The sequence below is a fragment of the Marmota flaviventris genome, chromosome 7 (genome assembly GCF_047511675.1).
Source record: "Marmota flaviventris isolate mMarFla1 chromosome 7, mMarFla1.hap1, whole genome shotgun sequence".
Classification (NCBI taxonomy): Eukaryota; Metazoa; Chordata; class Mammalia; order Rodentia; family Sciuridae; genus Marmota; species Marmota flaviventris.
In genome coordinates, this window is record NC_092504.1 from 105,916,332 (window position 1) to 105,934,711 (window position 18,380).

An 18,380-nucleotide genomic window follows, 5' to 3' on the forward strand; every position below is an offset into this window, starting at 1 on the left:
AAGGGGGCACTACAGATTCTTTCCTGGGGGGAGGAGATAGTTATTTAAATAATAGAACCAATTAAAAGGGTTCTTCCCATATTTTAAAAAAGCACATAGTCTCTAAGGGACTAAAAGTAAAAGTAAACTTACAGGTACATCTCTAAGGTGCTAACCCATGATGCCAATGAAATTTCAGAAGAATGGAAATTTTACTATCTACTCTTAAAGAATCCTATTTCCCATAAATCTAGTGATATTTTCAGTGGTAGTGTGACTCTTCATTGAGAAAAACAATTTAGAGAGATTTTTTTAAAAATTTGAATACACTAAATAATGTATGTCTATAATTCTTGGACTTTGAATGAACAAATTTATGCATTAAATTCTGCATATCAGACTTGTGCAAACAAGTGTTTGGTGTCTGCTAGGCTTCTTCCCATGTGAAATCATGTACCAGTGAAACTCTGTACCTCTGGCACATGTTAATTATGTTCCCTAAGGCATATGTGGCTGTGACAATAATACTGAAGTTTTTTACTCCATAAAAAGAAATATAATAGACTTGGCAGTAATTTGGGTTAGTTGCTGTTGTTAGATTGAATTTTGCATTTCTTTTCTTCAGGGCATTGAGCTAAATTAATGGATTTTCATTCATGTCCACAGTTTTTGTTTTGATACTGCTTTCTTTTCCTTTCCTTTTGGCCTCTACTGTGTAATTTTTTATTTATTCAATGGTAGAAAAACAATGTTCTGCTTAGGGAGAAGTGTAATTATTTGGGCCTGAGGTAGGTAGGGAAAAGCATTAATCTCCTAAATCCTAGGTTCTTGTAACCTAAATACAAATTAGTTCATAAAAATAGGTCTATTAAATTATTATATAAAATGTCTGTCATGGATCCTCTTTAGATGGTATAATAAGAGATTTTTTTTTTTTCCTGGAAATTTATATCTGTCGACTCAAAAGTGTGCCTGGAGAGTAAAACAAAGGTCCTCAAATTGCAGTCCCCAGTACCAACAGCTCCTGGAACTTTTGTACTTGCAGCTCTTCTATCCCCCTATCCCAAATTAATAATTTAAGAAACTCTGGGGTGGGCCTGCAGTCTGTGTTTTAACAAGCCCTCAGGGTGATTGTTACACATGCTCCACTGGAGTAAAGTGTCAAGATAAATCCTCCTTAGCAACTTCTCACCCCACTACCTTCATGTTTCTCCAAGCAGACAGTGTTCAGGACACAAACTTTTAAGGATTGATAGCAGTAGGAACAGGTGGCTTACCAGGATGACCAAGGGCCTTTTCATGTTCTTACTCCTTAAATTTTGAGCTAGATGATAGGGACAACAAGCATTTAAATGCAGTACCTTAACATGGTGATAAGTTAATATTTTATTAAGACATAAAACATAATTATGGTGAGAACAAAATCTAGACCATTTTCAGGTATACAAAAAAGGTTACTGTTCAAATGTTCCTTTCTGTCAACTTTTGACATGTAGTATGGTTTTTTTCCTTTGTTTTTACTAATCCTTTAGAGTGCAGGCTTTTCACATGGATAGAACAGCGAAGCATCTGTAATCTTTGAATTGCTGAGAGTATGCATGTTCTTCCATTTCCCCACCTAAGATTCTGGTCCAGTTTATCTACCCTAGAGAATTGAGTATGTGTGTACTTTATAAATTTTAATTTTATAGGCGATTCCAATGTGCAGCTCTGCTTAAGAGCTACCATATTTTGAAAAACAATTGCAAAGTATTCCAATTCTATTAAGTAAATTTATTGTTATAAGGCAGAACATACAATCATTTTCTTATTAAAATTACAATCCAGAAGTCAATCTTTGTAGATTTATTTAAACACCCTGCCAGTTGATAAACAGGGCACGTGTTAAATACATGATTTATTAAAAATCATATAAATAAAAACCTGGAGTCTCCTACCATTCCATAAAAAGGGGGCCATTATCAGAAGTAAATGGCATGGGTAGAATATGGAGGCACTTTTCACAGCTTCTTATCCCCCCCTCACCCTATGTAGACACACCCTTGTAACAGGTGCTCCTGAGCTTGAAGTATATGGAACATGTTTGTTCTACTCTGTCAGAAGTCACATCCAGAGTCCACTGACATCTTAGAAAGTATCCACATCCTCCCACAAATTCAAGATTGTGTTTAGCTAGTATGTATCAGTGTGGTCTACCAACTATTGAAATATTGAAATACAGGTATACTTTTTGGAAAATATGAAGTGATGATACCCAATAACTGATAAAATTAACTTAAAAATTATAATAGCAATTTATTTCCAGTTAGTTGTGGATACATGGTAAAGGATGTGTTTTGCAGGACACATGATGAAAGGAATTTCTATTGCAGCAACATCTGAGAACTATTTTTCAGAACTAGAAATTTGTTGGGTCCACATCATGCACTGTATAGGCTTTGTGAAATGTAGTGTTTTACTAGCATAACTGGTTTACCATTACCTGTGACTTATTTAGTTCTTAGAGCCAAGTCATTAGGTACTTACTTTACTACTTAGAATGTTCTAATTGTCCTATCTGCAGGGTTTTTTAATATTTCTTCTTCAGGAATTTATAAAGAATTATCCAACCACTGAAAGGGACAAAAGTTTAAATTTTTAAAATAGTTCAGGTATTCTGGGTTCGATCCTCAGCACCACATAAAATAAAATAAAGATGTTGTGTCCACCAAAAAAAAAAAAAAAACTGAAAAATAAATATTAAAAAATTCTCTCTGTATCATGAGTGTGAATTTGTTCAACTTAAGAAAAGAAAGGTAGAAATTTTACCAGTTTTGAATTTGGATCTGGATTTTTAATCATACTATGCAAAAATCAAATTGAAACATTTTTCAGTGTGTACAATATCAAAATAAAAATCTCATATCAAATCAAAAGTAAATTCAATAAAAAACAAATTGTGTTTCTGGAATGAAAATTAACTTTTCAATAAAAATTATTGTATCATTTTCCCTTGTGAGTATTAAATTCAAATAATATTCCAAATGTATAAATCATTTAAAATTAAAATTACTTAACCAACTTTCATTTACATTGTATTGACTGCATTTACATACAGTGTATTGAAGTTCACTTGCAATAGTTAATAATGAAGAGGAAAATATTAAAGAATGTTATGAAATTTGTAAAATTAAAATTTTAAGGATAAAAGTTTTCATCAAAGCAAACCATTTAAAATAATAAAACATTTTAAAAATACTTTATGAAAAATAAAAACACAGAAAAAATAATACTTTATAAAAAAATCACTTTAGTAAAAATAAAAACACTTAGGAAATAAAATCAAAATGTTAAACATTATTTATCTATATTTGAAGTAATAAACCATTTCAGAAAATATAAATATTAGGGAATTTACTTAATATATTAATTCTGACATAGAGATATCATTGGAAATCATTTTTATGTTACTATAGTTTGTAAAGCATATATCTAATAAAATGAGAGAACAACTTCTTCGAAAATCTAAAAGTCAAATAAATTAAAATTTTAAATATTATTATACAACTTGAGTGCTTTTACACCTAAATGTTTTATATGTAATTTATATAAAATTTAAAAATCAGGAATTTGTATACAATTAATAGTTTTCCTTATCTCAGGAAATTAGAAGGAAAAATAATCTTTAATACTATGTTAATATTATAGTCATACATATGAACAATAAAGAAAACAATGTTTCCATGCAAATTGTGCTCATGAACATGTATTGAATTTTTTAAACAGAGCCAATAGAATAGTACTGAGAAAGTAAGCCAAGTTTTTCAGACAAAATATTTTGAGTTCAGAGATGAAAAGAAGAGCATATGTTACAGATTGAAATAATAAACACTGGGAGAATGTTTAGACTTTAATGGCAGCCTATGGATAAAAAAGGCATTTTGTAATGTTCTTGCTGAAATCCCTTTGTTAAAATTTCATATACACTATGAAAATATTTACATTTGAAGCATATATATTCTATTTTATACACATATTTATATATGTTATTTAAGGTACATATATGTATACATTATGTGAAAACAAATATAATAATCAATAACATGTGAAAATGAATAGATTTCCCTAATAAGTTATATAAAAATTAAATTTATTTGACAAAAGTAAAAAAGTCAATGTTCCTTGATTTACGTAGTCCTTAATTTGGCCAAAAATTTTTACAAAGCTCTATGATTAATTGAAATGGGAAATTCCTATAATAATTTTCATAATATAGTTAAGAATATAGATATTAAATATTTTAAAATGCAGCTTTTAAACTTTAGAAAAAATTGAATACAATTGCTTTTGCTTTAATAGTGCTTAATAGATAATTCAATAGAAAGACATCCTTGATGATCATAGAAATTATTACATGTTTTAATTGAAGAAAATAAATAATGCATTCTTAATCTTTTATATATTGATCAATATTACTGAATTAGTGGGTAATGTTTGAATATGACCCCAGACCCTTCCCACCTTATCCTCAAAATCAAGAGGCAGATTGATTTTGCTTGTTTATAGTCTTCAGGAGTTCAAAAAATTTGCTAAAAATGTATTATGAATATTAAAGCTTTCTTTTAAATTGCAATTTAATTTTTAAGGAAATAGTTTCACTTCAACTTTTGCAAAGTATTGGACATTGTGCATTTAATATGGAGACTATAACATTATGTTTTACTTAGAATTCCTCCAGGGCTGGGGAAATTAGGTGTCTCTGGGTATCTCTCTTACACACACACAAACACACACCATATGTGCAATGCACACATATGAGGAGGTAAAAGGAGTATTTTAAGTCTTCTCATGTCTTAGATGAGATTTGAGTAGAGTATTCCATCAAGTTATAGTTCTCTCTGAGTTACCCATTTCAGCAAGAACCTAAACATTCAGGAAGTCAGAACAAACCCAGATTAGAGGTAATGTATCAGGAAGAGACAGAAAGCAAATGAAGAGCATCAGGGTCTAATTTACCACCAACCTTAGATTCAAAAGAATTCCAGATAAATCTCATTCATGTGATCTGGAAAAATGTATATCTACATATACAATATATTTCTCAAATATTGGTGAAATTTTAAAAAGATTGATTTGAAAGAAAATTTAATTGGAAAATACTTGTAAACATTGATCAATAAAGGAATATAACTCTGTGTGTGTGTGTGTGTGTGTGTGTGTGTGTGTGTGTGTGTGTGAAGCAGAAGAGAAAATTTTACTCCAAAATAAAGAAATAACCATTAAGCATCACACAAAGATCTTTGGGATCCAGATGTCACATGAACCTGTTTGCTCCTGAATTCATTGCATGGGATTCCTGCCAAGGCTGTTAAAAACTGGAAATACCTGTTTTACAAATTCAATAGTTCATGTTATCTTTTCCTAGCTCTGTTTGTCAACTGGAGTTCAATACTTGCATTCATCCTAATTTACTGCATGGGATTTAACTGGAGGCTGTGAAGAGCTGATAGGATTTCTGACAGGGGAGTCAGTTACTCTCCTGTAATAGACAGCCTGGTTTTGATGAATACTCTTATTTTTTTTTTTTTTCATTTAGAAATCTTTCAGTCACCCCAAGTGTATTCTCTACCACAAGGACTGCCACAGATTCTAGATTTTCCAAGCAATCTATCTTTGCTTTCACCTAAAGACAGACCTTTGCTTTGTTTTTAGAATGCAGATTTCAAAGTCTCTTTTTCTTGGTCCTTTCTAAATGACAGGTGCAGAACAGAACACCATTTATTTAAATCGATGAACTTTTAAAGATCTTTGTGCATTTTAGGTTTTTTTTTGTAAATGCAATAGAATTCTTAAATTGGACTCCTTCTGTCTTATCTGCTAATGTAACTGCTCTATTTTTCTTCCTACAATGGAAACTCTGACCTTGGTGGATCAAAGACTTAGAGAATCAAGGTCAGCAAGTGTCAAGAGCAAGAGCAACAGATTCCTTATTAGGTGCTTTTTTTTTTCCTTTTTAATTAGACAGGTTTTATTTGCAAGTTTTTTTTTTCTTCTTTGTTTCCAGGTCTCTGAGCCATATGGAGGAAGTCATTAATGGCAACTCAGAAATGAGAATGCTTGCTCTTTCTCCCTTAGCTCCAGAAAACCTTCCTGTGTGACTTGACAAGATGGATTTCCAGCTGATCCTGCAATATCAAGTGAATATTTGTATGTGAATATTTAGTAAATATATAAAGATAGTTAAATTTAAGCAGGAGGAATGGTGCAACAAAGACTTAAGGAACAGTGTTCTTTAACTTAATATAACAATTTTATTAAGCAAGATGCTGAAAGAAGGAAATGTTCTTTCTAAAAAAGAAAATGTTGGGCTGGGAATGTGTAGCACGCTCACCTGGCATGTGTGGGGCGCTGGGTTTGATCCTCAGCACCACATAAAAAATAAAAAAAAGATGTTGTGTCCACCGAAAACTAAAAAAAAAAAACAAAAAAACCTCTCTCTTTAAAAAAAATGTTAAAGACTACTGAGAAGAACTAGATAAGTGATGAGAATGCTTATGATAAGTGAAAAGAAATAAAGGCTTTCCCTCTTTCAATTTTGTAATTTTCAAATTATTTAAATTACATTTTAAAATAGTTGTACTGCAGAGGACCCCATATTGAAAATGTTGGTTTCAGCAGTTGGTTCATTAACTTGTTGAATTATTTCACAAGATTGTAAAATGAAATATTTATCATATATTGATAATAGAAATCTGGTAGGAATCAGTTTACCAATAGCTGTGTATCTGTGCATGCACACATCTTTTTAGCATTCATAATATCTGTGATAAATTTCATAAAACATAACCTTATAAAACATCTTTCCCTGAGTAACATAGGGGCTGAGGTTATGGCTCAGTCGAAGAGTACTTGCCTAGCATGTGTGGAGGCACTGGGTTTGATCCTCAGCACCACATAAAATTAGATAAATAAATAAAGGTATTGTTTCCATCTACAATTTAAAAATATTTAAAAAAAGAAAATCTGAGTAAAATAGACTATTTTTTAACAGATGTGCAAAGAAAAATTCTTCATTTTCTTTAATCTAACACTATTTGAACTTAATTTCCTTTCCTTTGTGTCATTTAGAGCAAGTTGTAATTTTCTTGTTACACTCAGAATATTTTAGAGACATCTGCTGGAAAGGTGCATAATTGCAAATTTTATAAGACAGGCTTAAGTGGTATTTTTCTACTGACATTTCAAAAAATGTCTTGAATATTATACCATAAAATTAGGCAAAATCCTGTAACCCTCAAAAGATACAGCAAATGTAAAATCTCTCAAAACTATTATTTGGACTTAAAGATCCTTTCTCCTAGCCAATAAAAGTCTACTTGAACTTCCTAAGAATTGGTTCCTTTTGATAGTGTAAGTAATAGTTTTAATAAGATATCCTATAACTATACTACTATTTTGATTATCTGAACTGCTGTACAAGTGTGTATGTGTGACGGATCAGTGTATTGTGGAATAAGACACCAATGACATGCCTCATGAATTTTGATGCCTTAATAATGACCTGAAGAAGATCTAAAAAAGAGTGGGAGAAAGAAGAAGAAAGAGGTAGAAAAGTGAGGGAAAGAAGAAAAAGGGTGCCTAGTTGCTAACAACACCATTTTATTACAATTTATTGATACTTATTGTAAATTTAATAGTCCCTATTGCAATCTAAATTAAAAGGAAACTGTTCTTTTTAATGTTCTGGAATTAATTTTGTTTGTGGGGAGGAAACTTGTTGAGGAAGGAAGAATTTGTAAGGTGAATATACTACCTTACAGACTTTCTGAGTAAAATAATCTCCTGACGCTGTGAGGAACCAGTCCTGAAATGACTGTCATGGTGGCTGCATTTTCAGGTTATTCCACACCCTTGAGGGTTCAGAAAGAGGTTTGAAGAATACATCAGCCAAACTGATTATCCTTGCCATATTTGAGCCAGCCTGTCACATGAGACAACATATGACAGTGTTGTCAAACACTGGTTTTTTCTTCTGGGGGACAATTTTTCTTTACTGTGTAAGAATAAAAGGCTGGTGGCACATTTATCAAGTGTGATAGAAAGGGTGTGGGGGGATGGCACGGGTACTTGGCATATAATTGGGTAGTCAGGAGGGGAAAAAGTGTCTAAATCCCTAGGCTAGAGATAATGAAGAACTGGTCTGGGGAAAACTCACATAATAGTTCTTGGTATCAACAGTGCTTCTATTGCACTGATAAAAAACTCAACAGTCTTTATGGACTGCAATAAAAGTGAAGAGAAGAATGGTATGAAGTAATAGGACATTCTTTTGGAATCAAAGTTATCTTAGAATTCTCTGACATCATGACACACTGGGTATTCCTGCCTTCAGAGAATTATTTCCACCAAGATTCCAATAGAAAATAGATCTTTCCACAACAACTTGATCAGTGGATAGCTGAATTATGAGTAGTTCTAACTATATGATTGTGACAGAAATTCATAAGTAAAATGTTTTGGGATACTTTTGTCAATGTGAATTAAGACAACAATTTGTAATTTTGTATTAAAAATATTCACAAGTTGTTTTTAATTAGAATACAAAATGTCACTAAATAATCAAAGGTCATCCTCTTGAATTCACTTAAGATATCTGATGTAATACTTTGACAAATGGAAATAATAGTACATAGTAGATATTTTAAATTGTCAACTAGACTTTGTTTCTGTGTGTATATTTACAATCTATGGGTTTGTTTTTTCCTCCATTGTGGATGTATTTCACCATAGTGATTAAGAATTATTCACCAAGGGCTGGGGCTTGGTGGTAGGATGGTAAAGTGCATGCCTAGCATGCCAGATACTGGGATCCATCCAGAGCACTGTGGGGTGGTAGCAGGGAGAATCAATTTTCAGGTACACAAGGCTGAAACAGGGAGTAATTGCAATCCTCAGCAGTTAGAGCCGGTGATATTCTTTGACCTGAAGACTTTGTTCCCTGCCACATATCTACATTCAGCCCTTATACAGCAAAGTGTATAATGATATCCCAAATGTCTAGAAGGCATTCTTCAAGCAACCACTTGAATCTTCAAGAAATAATAATGAAATTATCATTCCCCAAATATCCTTTCTTATATAAAAAGATAAATATAAACCTGAGAAATATGATTCTAAATACTGTCTAGAATTTTTATTCATCTGTAAAAGATAAACAAGAACAAATATATTTTACCATTGTGAATATATGTCTCATGGAAATCAGAAGTCCTCTGAAAACAGGGTATATTTGGGTCTTTTCAGAATATGCTTTATTATCTCATATTCAGATATTTTCAGTATAGATCATATTTGCTTTAAATTTTTTAAATATTTTTTTTAGATGTAGACAGACACAATACCTCTATTTGTTTTTATGTGGTACTGAGGATTGAACCTACTACCTCACACATGCAAGGCAAACACTCTACCAACTGAGCTACAACCCCAGTCCCTTCTTTAAAATTTTATTGTATCTGATTATAAATGAGTACATGTTCATGCTGTGGTCTGAAAATGCATTGATTTTTCTATCATCTCTGAAATTCAGGCCAGACCCAGAATAAATAGCATTACAGAGAAATTTGCCTACAGATTTTCATTGTACAGCTAGCAAAACTATCTATAATATCCCTAACTAAATTGCAAAATTCCTAGAGCTCTTGTATTATAATTTTCTTTTTCTTAATGTGAATCATAATGGTTTCTCCACACTTACATTAATTTTTAATCACAGTCTCTTACAATGTTGATTGAATTCCCCACCACTGCTAATGGCCTTTCTTGTAATATTCATTCATTTAAAATATGTATGCTGATGCCATATCTTATTTTTCAAAGGCAACCTGTTTAAAGCCAAAAGCAAAATAATAGTCACATGGATGTTAGGCCACAGCAGGTTACCATGTGTTTGATCAGCTTTGCCACCAGAAAATCCTTAAAATCTCAGTTGAAAAAATTTGCTCTATTAGGATTAAACAGAAGAATTATTCATATACTTGATATATTCTTTAATATGGAATTTCATTCATATGTGCCTTATTTCAAATAAGCTGAGACAAAGCTATATGTTATTCTTATTTATACCTACAGTCACTTCTAATAATTACTTAACAACATAAAATTAATATTCTTGATATCATAGTGTGCTATATTTTGTATCACATATTTTTCTAGTGTTAAGAAAAAATAAGATATTTAATAAGATCTTTATTTACTCATCATATAAAGCCAACATGGAAATGGAGGGAGAAACTAAAGGATAGTTTAAGATTTTAGGGTGCTATCAATAGCTATCAAGTCAGAAATTTAAAAAAAAAATAATAGTTTGACTATATGTTTATTTACCCTCATTCAAAAGGGAAAAAATAATTATTTTCTTCTATAAAATCATTCATCAATTTTTCAGACTTTATATGCTTGTAATTGTTATTATGAAATTAATAACAGAGTGTACCTTTTAGCTGACATTTTGGTCCACTGTATCCAGGACAGCACTTCCATTCCAATGAGGTAACAATTTTATGTTGCATCCTATAGACAGGATTAGTTCTCTGCTGGGATCTAGAGGGGAGAGAAATTGCAGGAAAATAGATTATTTGTCTCATATTATCAGTAGGAATTATAAATATAAAGCATTTGAAACAATGCCTGATGTATAATAAGCATTTTGTGTTAGCTGTTATAATCACGATCTTCAGCATCAATATTATATCTGAAACTGCCAAACTTAGATTTCTTTGAATACACTACAAAAAACATTAGTGGTTATACTTTTGATATTTTCAATTTCTTTCATTACATTTTCTAAAGATATTTCAGCTTTTCCTTTAATAATGTTTTTTAGCTAAATCAATATTAGAACTTATTTTAATTTCAAATTTTGGAGAGTTATACAGGAATAACTTACTTTATTTCAATTCTATTATTTCCTATATTGTTTCAAAGAAAAGGTCCTCATTTCTTCTAGAAGAATATCAAGCAACTTGAAACGAATTGGATACTAGAGATCTAATTGTCTCATTCAATCTCTATTTTCTCTCCTCCCAGTTTTAAAATTATACTATCTACTATTTTTGCTATCCAGTATTTTAGAAAGAAAGTGAGGGAGGGAGACAAAGTGTCTAATGTGCAAAAATATTATTTCTGAGATTAAAATCATGGAAGAAAATTAATGTTATAATCTTTCAATATAACAATTACTCTATAGTTAGTGAATGGTACTAAATCACTAAATTGCAGACTACATGTCTGTAAATATAAGTCATAAAATCAATTTGGCCACATTATTCTTATCCATGACTCTTACACATAGATGATATTTATCAAATGGGTCTATGAAATAGTCACATATTTTCTTGCCCAAACCTCATATTATTTTTATGATGAAAATACTATTGTCTTGATTTGCTGCTGAGAAACCTCAAAACAGAGAGATAAAACAACTTGCTCAGAGTCCCACATTTAAAAGTGATAGAACTGGAATTTTAACCCATGTTGTGTGGGCCAGGCTTACACCCTCGAATTTGTCAGCTACTATCCATGAGCATGAGAAGCCCTTGGATATGTGGATGATAGCATATTCTAAGAGACTGAGCGTTCAGTGACTGTGGTTTTGGGTTGTGTTACAATGTGCAGGTAACTCTAAGTGTCCAAGGTCATTCCTCAATTATAAAGGGAGTTATAAGATTTATTTCCATCTCTAAAATTTCAATAAATTATAGTTAGTAAATAATTCTGTTCTGTGAAATATCATATCCAGTCCAACGACTACAGCTTAATTGAAAGTGAGCCAGTTTGGAAATGGGCTTTGTTCAAAGTTTGTAGGGAGAGGCTCACACAATTAGTTGAATCACCATTGGGTTTGATTTACCTGATTTGGAAAACTGAGTATTTGTTGTATGTAACTCAGATACAATAACAGGAAAGGTGACAAATACTGTTTAAGTACTGAAATAGTGAACGAATGGAGAGATCCATTCAAACGTACAAAAAAGATAGATAAGAATAAAAATAAGTATTTCTGGCTTATTTAAAGAGAAAAAAAAATAACAAAGAGCTCACCTTGAACCCAGAAGGACAATATGATAGGGGTTACAGTGGTAATAGTTTCATTACTGAAGAATTAACAATGCATTCTTTATGTCTTATGTTCACAAGGAAATTATCACAAAGTGAGTAAATGCTGAAGGCAGAACTGGAGCTCAGCTCTTTCAAATCCCTAAGATGTGCTTAGTTCTCTGGACCATGAACCTTAGCTATCCCCCATGGGAGTAAGAAACACCTTGATTTTATGTACCCTTACTGTGCATTGTTCCAGATTGCTGATGTGTCAGATTCATTTCCTGAGTTATTTGTATCACAATCTGCATAACATTAGCCATCATGGCCTGAATAGCAATTCAATTTTTTTATTGCAGGCTCTTCAGGAACATCTCCAGCTGAGCTACTGTGACTACATGAATTCAGAGAATTTATCAAGTGCTCAGCCCTACATTTTAGGGCAATGACATAAATTAAAAAAAAAAAAAAACTAAATAACATGGGTCATTAAAATAGACACAAGAAGAAAGGCCCCACTTAACTGCTTTACCATACATAATTGCAACTGCTTTTTAAATTTTAGAATATGTGCCAAGTTACCGTATTGCATTGTATCATAGTCACCACTGCATTAATGTATATTCACAAGTATTCCATGGATCCTTATCTTAAACAAAAGACAGTGTAGAAATAATTTTTTTTAAAGTAATACTGGCACAATTTTTTTAAAGCTTCACATAATGGTCGCAGCCCACTTCTTTTTACAAAATAACTTCGCATAAAATCTGCAATGATTATGCGGTGAAATATGGTATGTACAGAATCCTCTCTGAGTTAGTATGAAGAAATAATAAATAAATCTTCAAAACTGGATTTTTATTTCATAAAGATAGCATTGTTGGTCAGAATATAGAATGAAAGTGATATGACTATAAAAATAGAAAGAAGCGTGTTAACATTTATTAAATATTCACAATGCACCGGGCACTAGGTCAAGTATATTACTGCATTATCTCATGTGATTTTAAAATCATATGACACAAGTATTATTAGGATCTGCATTTTAACTTACTGAAGGTCTAATGTGATGGCCCTCCTTTGACCCTACTACACATATATGCATGAGATGACTAACTTTGCATATTCTCAGTCATAATGATAATAGCACAAGCTGTGTTTTCAAGAAACATTACATACGTGTAGGGACAGGATCCAATGGTCCGGCTGCAGGGTCCTCTTCCACCAGGAACATAAGTGACCTGGTTGTCCAGTATCACCGTGGGAGATAATCTGGTATGTACATAAGCACACCAGTTCCTAGGGGATAAATCAATATCATTATAAAGATCACTGTCAGCAAATATCCTTTCCATCAAAACTATATTCATGTGCCTATATCTACTTTTGCAAGTACTGTAGGTTAGCTGTCTTAACGATGATATCTAGCTTTAAGACATGTAGATATTAGACAGAATAGACTGATTACTACATTTCAGTACTGAGATAGGATACTCAGATCTAGGTCTATTAGTTTGGATAATGTGCAATAAGGGAGAATTAAATAAACTGAATAATGATAAAGAACAAAATAGAAAAAAAAAACACCTGTTATTAACAGAATATATTTGTGTGTGTGTGTTACTAGGGATTGAACCCAGGGGAGCTCAACCATAGAGCCACATCCCCATCTCTTTTTAATATTTCATTTAGAGACAGGATTTGCTAAGTTGCCTAGGGCCTCACTACGTTGCTTAGGCTAGCTTTGAACTTTCAATCCTCCTGCCTCAGACTCCCAAGCCCCCGGGATTACAGGCATATACTACCGTATACGGCTCAGAAGATGTTTTGATTGTAAAGAAAATACAATATTCTAGATGCAAACTATTATAATTAATAAGAGGTCTGCAGTGTATTCAAGTTTAATATAAAAATTTATAATAGCTAATCAATTTATTTCCCACATGACTTGAAGATCAATTACATTTCTTTGTACTGACCACAAATTCAAAGAAGACATCATTTGCAATAGCAAAAAGTAACAAGGATAATGACTTCAGACTCAACTCACCAAAAGCAGTATAAAATTTAATCTATAAATATTTTAAATGTATTGAAAGGCTAAAATGAAAATCTAATCATCAGTTGATGGGGAAAGCCAAAATAAACATGTTGAATCTCTTCAAATAAATCTATAAATTAAATGTTTATTTAGCAATAAATCTTCGTTTTACATGAGAATTTAAGTCATTTTATTTTATAAATTTTAAATAATTGACTAAAATTATGAACTTCAAAGAGTTCTGTTTCTAGCTCTAGCAGAACATTGGTTATACCTGCCTATGTTAACAATTCTATCTAGCCAAGACATAAAGCAATAGTTTCAGATGCTGGACAGCAGATGATACAGTCATATGATTCTTGAAAGAGTGAGAAAGCTTAATATGAGCTCCATGTTCAATAGAGCTTTCAAAATGCATCAATGCTTGCAAACAACAAAACTGAAACACTTGAATAATAGTCCACAGTGCCAAGCAAGAAGCAGTAAACAAAGCTAGATGTGAGAAGCAGGAATATAAGACCAATTCATAGAGTAAAACTCCAGTAAACAGTAGAAACAGAGATGACACGGGTGTTAGAATTAGCAACCAGTGACTAAAACAGTTAAACATTTAATAGAACAAGAAACATAGACTTTATGAACTAAAAATTGACTGGATATGCTTAACAAAATTTGGCCTAAGATTGCATAGTTAGAGTTTTAGGAGCCTAGGAGATAGACTGTGACAGAATAAATATTTCATGAATAAGAATGAAATTTTTTTGTAAATTTGATTTAAAAAAATCAACCTCATATCTAAGAAGCTCAATGAATGCCTAAAGGATAAATGAAAGTAAAACCTTACTTAAGTACATCATATTAAAATTCCAAAAATACCATATGAAAAGAAAAAAAAGCGACTATGTTAATTATCTTGATTTAATCATTCCTTATTGAGCTCATCTAAGGAATCCTTCCAAAGCAGAAAAATTGAGTACCATAAAACTTGTGGAAGGTTTTTTTTGAATGAGATGTTTTAAGTATTCAAAGAAAGAGAGAGAGAGAGAGAGAGAGAGAGAGAGAGATTTGGGCATATTTTGCTAAAGCATAGTGATACCTAAGGCAAAAATATCTCAAAACAAAGAACTGGGAAAAGCAAGAAATAAAAACATAGGTTTATAAATTAACAGAACTACAACAAAGGAATCTCCAAAAGAATAACTAAATTTATCATGCAAATCTAATGATGATCCTTTTTTTTTTTTTTTTTTTTTTTTTGGTACTAGTGATTGAACTCAGGGATACTCAACCACTGAGCCACTTCCCCAGCCCTATTTTGTATTTTATTTAGAGCCATTGATGATTTTAATCACTGACACAATTTTAACAAAAATACAGTGGGACTGTGTGTAACATGAATACTTAGCAAATGACTAGGGAGGTTGGGAAGGGATAGCAAAGTTAGGAGTCCTAAGGTCTCAGGAATGAAAGGAATGGAGGGGGAATGGGAATAGAAATGACGTGTTGAATGAATTGGACATTACTATCCTGTGTGCATACAGGATTACATGACCAATGTAGTTCCACATCATGTACAACCCAAAGAATGAGGAATTATTCTCCATATATGTATAATATGTCAAAATATACTCTGCTGTCATGTATAATAAGAACAATTTTTTAAAGTAAAAAAATGTATGTTTTATTCTGTGAAAATAAAATGGCTGTGTCACCTGCAGAAATCTTTTAAAATACTAAATAGTAAAACAGTCTCATGACCAAAATCGTTAAGGAGGCAAGGCAGCAGATCAGCTTATTGCTCATGGCCCAGCAATCTTTGATCCAGCATAAATTCAAAGAGCTATCCACAGCAAAAGAGCCCCTGGTGTGACTCATAATTAGGTTTATGCTACTGATGAAATAAGCTCACCAAGGAATGCTTAAAAATGTAAATATAATTTTAAAACCAAATTATCTGAAAATGTAGGTTTAAAAAGACAAAATTAAGCATGGCAAAATCGTGAAAGGTAATTTAAAGGCAAATGCAATGAGCCCAGACAAGTATTTTGCTCCAACCTGGAAATCCTGTGTACCTTTCCAGACTGATTATGGTGAATAGAGAGCAGTGACTTTGAAGTGTTTAGCTGTCCATGGGGTCATAACCCTCCATCCAGCAGGCTGCATTTGGGATTCTCTTTAAGGGTAATAACTCTGTTGCTTTTGTGCAGCAGCATGTACTGAAAAAAGCTTGTATTGATTTTTTTGGATTTTCCAAGTTAGTAGGTAAAAGGTTTGGTCCAGGGAAAAGCAGATTTCTTTGGTTGTGCGTACAAACCTAGCTTGTGGAGTACATAAAACAGAAAGTGGGAAATGGGTTCTGTGATGACTTGTCAAAGTGGAAGTCTCTGTATAATGAACTAAGAAAGGGCATTGTAAAAAATCTACTGTACTTTTGATTTTGACCTTTTAGAGGCAATCTTTCAGGGGTTAGTGAAAAGATTAAATTAAGAAAAACTTCCACTAACTCATCAGATCACAATCCAGATATATCAATTCTTATTCTGAATGGGAGTGGACTAAAGCAGCAAGGATACCTTTAAATAATGACCAAAGACATTTTCCTTAAAAATAAAGGTTCAACAGTCCAAGAATTAACATTGGTCAGTTATAACACACGTTACTTAATTCCTTGTTATCCAATTCTTAAGAGATTAAATGTTTAAACTTTCATATTTCATTATCTGTGACTTGATTTGACACATAGTATAAAAGCATCAAATCCTGAAGGTGTTCAAGATAAACCAGAAAAGTCTCTACCATAAACCCAGCCAATACTAGTATGTGTGTGTGTGTGTGCGCGCGCGCATGCACATGTATTTTTTTCCACTTAGAAGTTGGAGAAAATAGGTTAAGGAATCTATCATCCTCTTATTGAGATAAATTTAGAAATCCAAAGGGGAACAAGAGGAAAATGAGACAATACAAGACAAACATGGCTGTTTGTGAAAAGTGATATTTTCAAAGAAATAGGCTTACCTGGTAACTTGGTTAGCAACCTCCTTACCTCATCTAATTACCCACCTAGGCATCCATGCCTGGAGAAAGTGTAAGATTATAAGCGACCCTTTCCTTACTTTGGACTCACAGATGAATACAAATTACAAATGATAATAACATATACATGTATTAATCATTCATACATGCCTTAGGGAAAAATTAGGTCTCTCGTGGGATTTAAAGAGGAAAATATTAATTAACCCTTCACAAGAAAATAACCCATTCATATTTCCACTAATCTATCTCATGCAGAGCCCTATTTTTAAATTATAATTTTATTAGTACCTGGATATACTTAACTAAGTTTGACTATAACTACTAGCAAGATTATAAAATGACAGTGCTGTACGTCTTAGAAGTGAAATCATATTTGTCTTTTATGAAAGACAAAAGGAATATAAAAGAGCTGAAAAGGGGTAAAGAAGGATAGGGGAAGGAGGGAAGATGAAGGATTTCCCCTGACATCAGAGCTGTCATAAGTACTTGCTATTTCCATCTCTGTGAGTCAGAGTTAGAAAGTCATTTCTGATGATGAAAGACTGCTGCTTGCTGGACAAGATTTCTTGCTTTGTTTTTACTTTACACACTGGGAGAGCAAATAAGGAAGAAAATTCATTTCTGCATTGAGTTTATTTTTTCTATATCAGAATACAGCAGGAAGAGAGAGGATCTGGGTGGCGACAGAGGAGCAAGCAAAAGAAGATAATAAAAAGTTTCCCTGAATGGAGTCATGTAACATAGTTGTTGACCTGTTAATAGGGGCATGTGACAAAACTGGATGCCAGAGATAGGCTGTCGGCTTCTACAGCTTGCCTCCACAACCTGTGAGCCATTTCCTTGTCTGTGAAATGAATCTCTTAATCTGTACAGTAAATATAATCTTCCATACCTCACAAAATTATTTTGAAACTAAATAAGTTAATATATGTAAAACACCTTCTCCTTGGTCTATACCCAAAGGACTTAAAAACAGCATACTACAGGGACACAGCTACATCAATGTTTATAGCAGCACAATTCATAATAGCTAAACTGTGGAACCAACCTAGATGTAGAACCAACCTTCAATAGATGAATGGATTAAAAAATGTGGCATATATACACAATGGAATTTCCTCAGCAATAAAAGAGAATAAAACCATAGCATTTGCAGGTAAATGGATGGAGTTAGAAAAGATAATGCTAAGTGAAGTTAGCCAATCCCAAAAAACCAAATGCAGAATGTTTTCTCCTATATAAGAAGGCT

At 32.4% G+C, this 18,380-nt stretch overlaps 1 protein-coding gene across 1 annotated transcript in view; it reads right to left on the minus strand.

Moving 5' to 3' along the window:
• Mmrn1 (multimerin 1) overlaps positions 1-18,380 on the minus strand; it is a 57,856-nt gene that overhangs the window by 26,884 nt on the left and 12,592 nt on the right. Inside the window, exons 4-5 of the mRNA XM_027926540.2 lie at positions 13,237-13,356; positions 10,454-10,560 (exon numbers count right to left, since the gene is read on the minus strand). Coding sequence (XP_027782341.2) covers positions 10,454-10,560; positions 13,237-13,356 — 227 coding nt within the window. The remainder of the gene's footprint in view (positions 1-10,453; positions 10,561-13,236; positions 13,357-18,380) is intronic.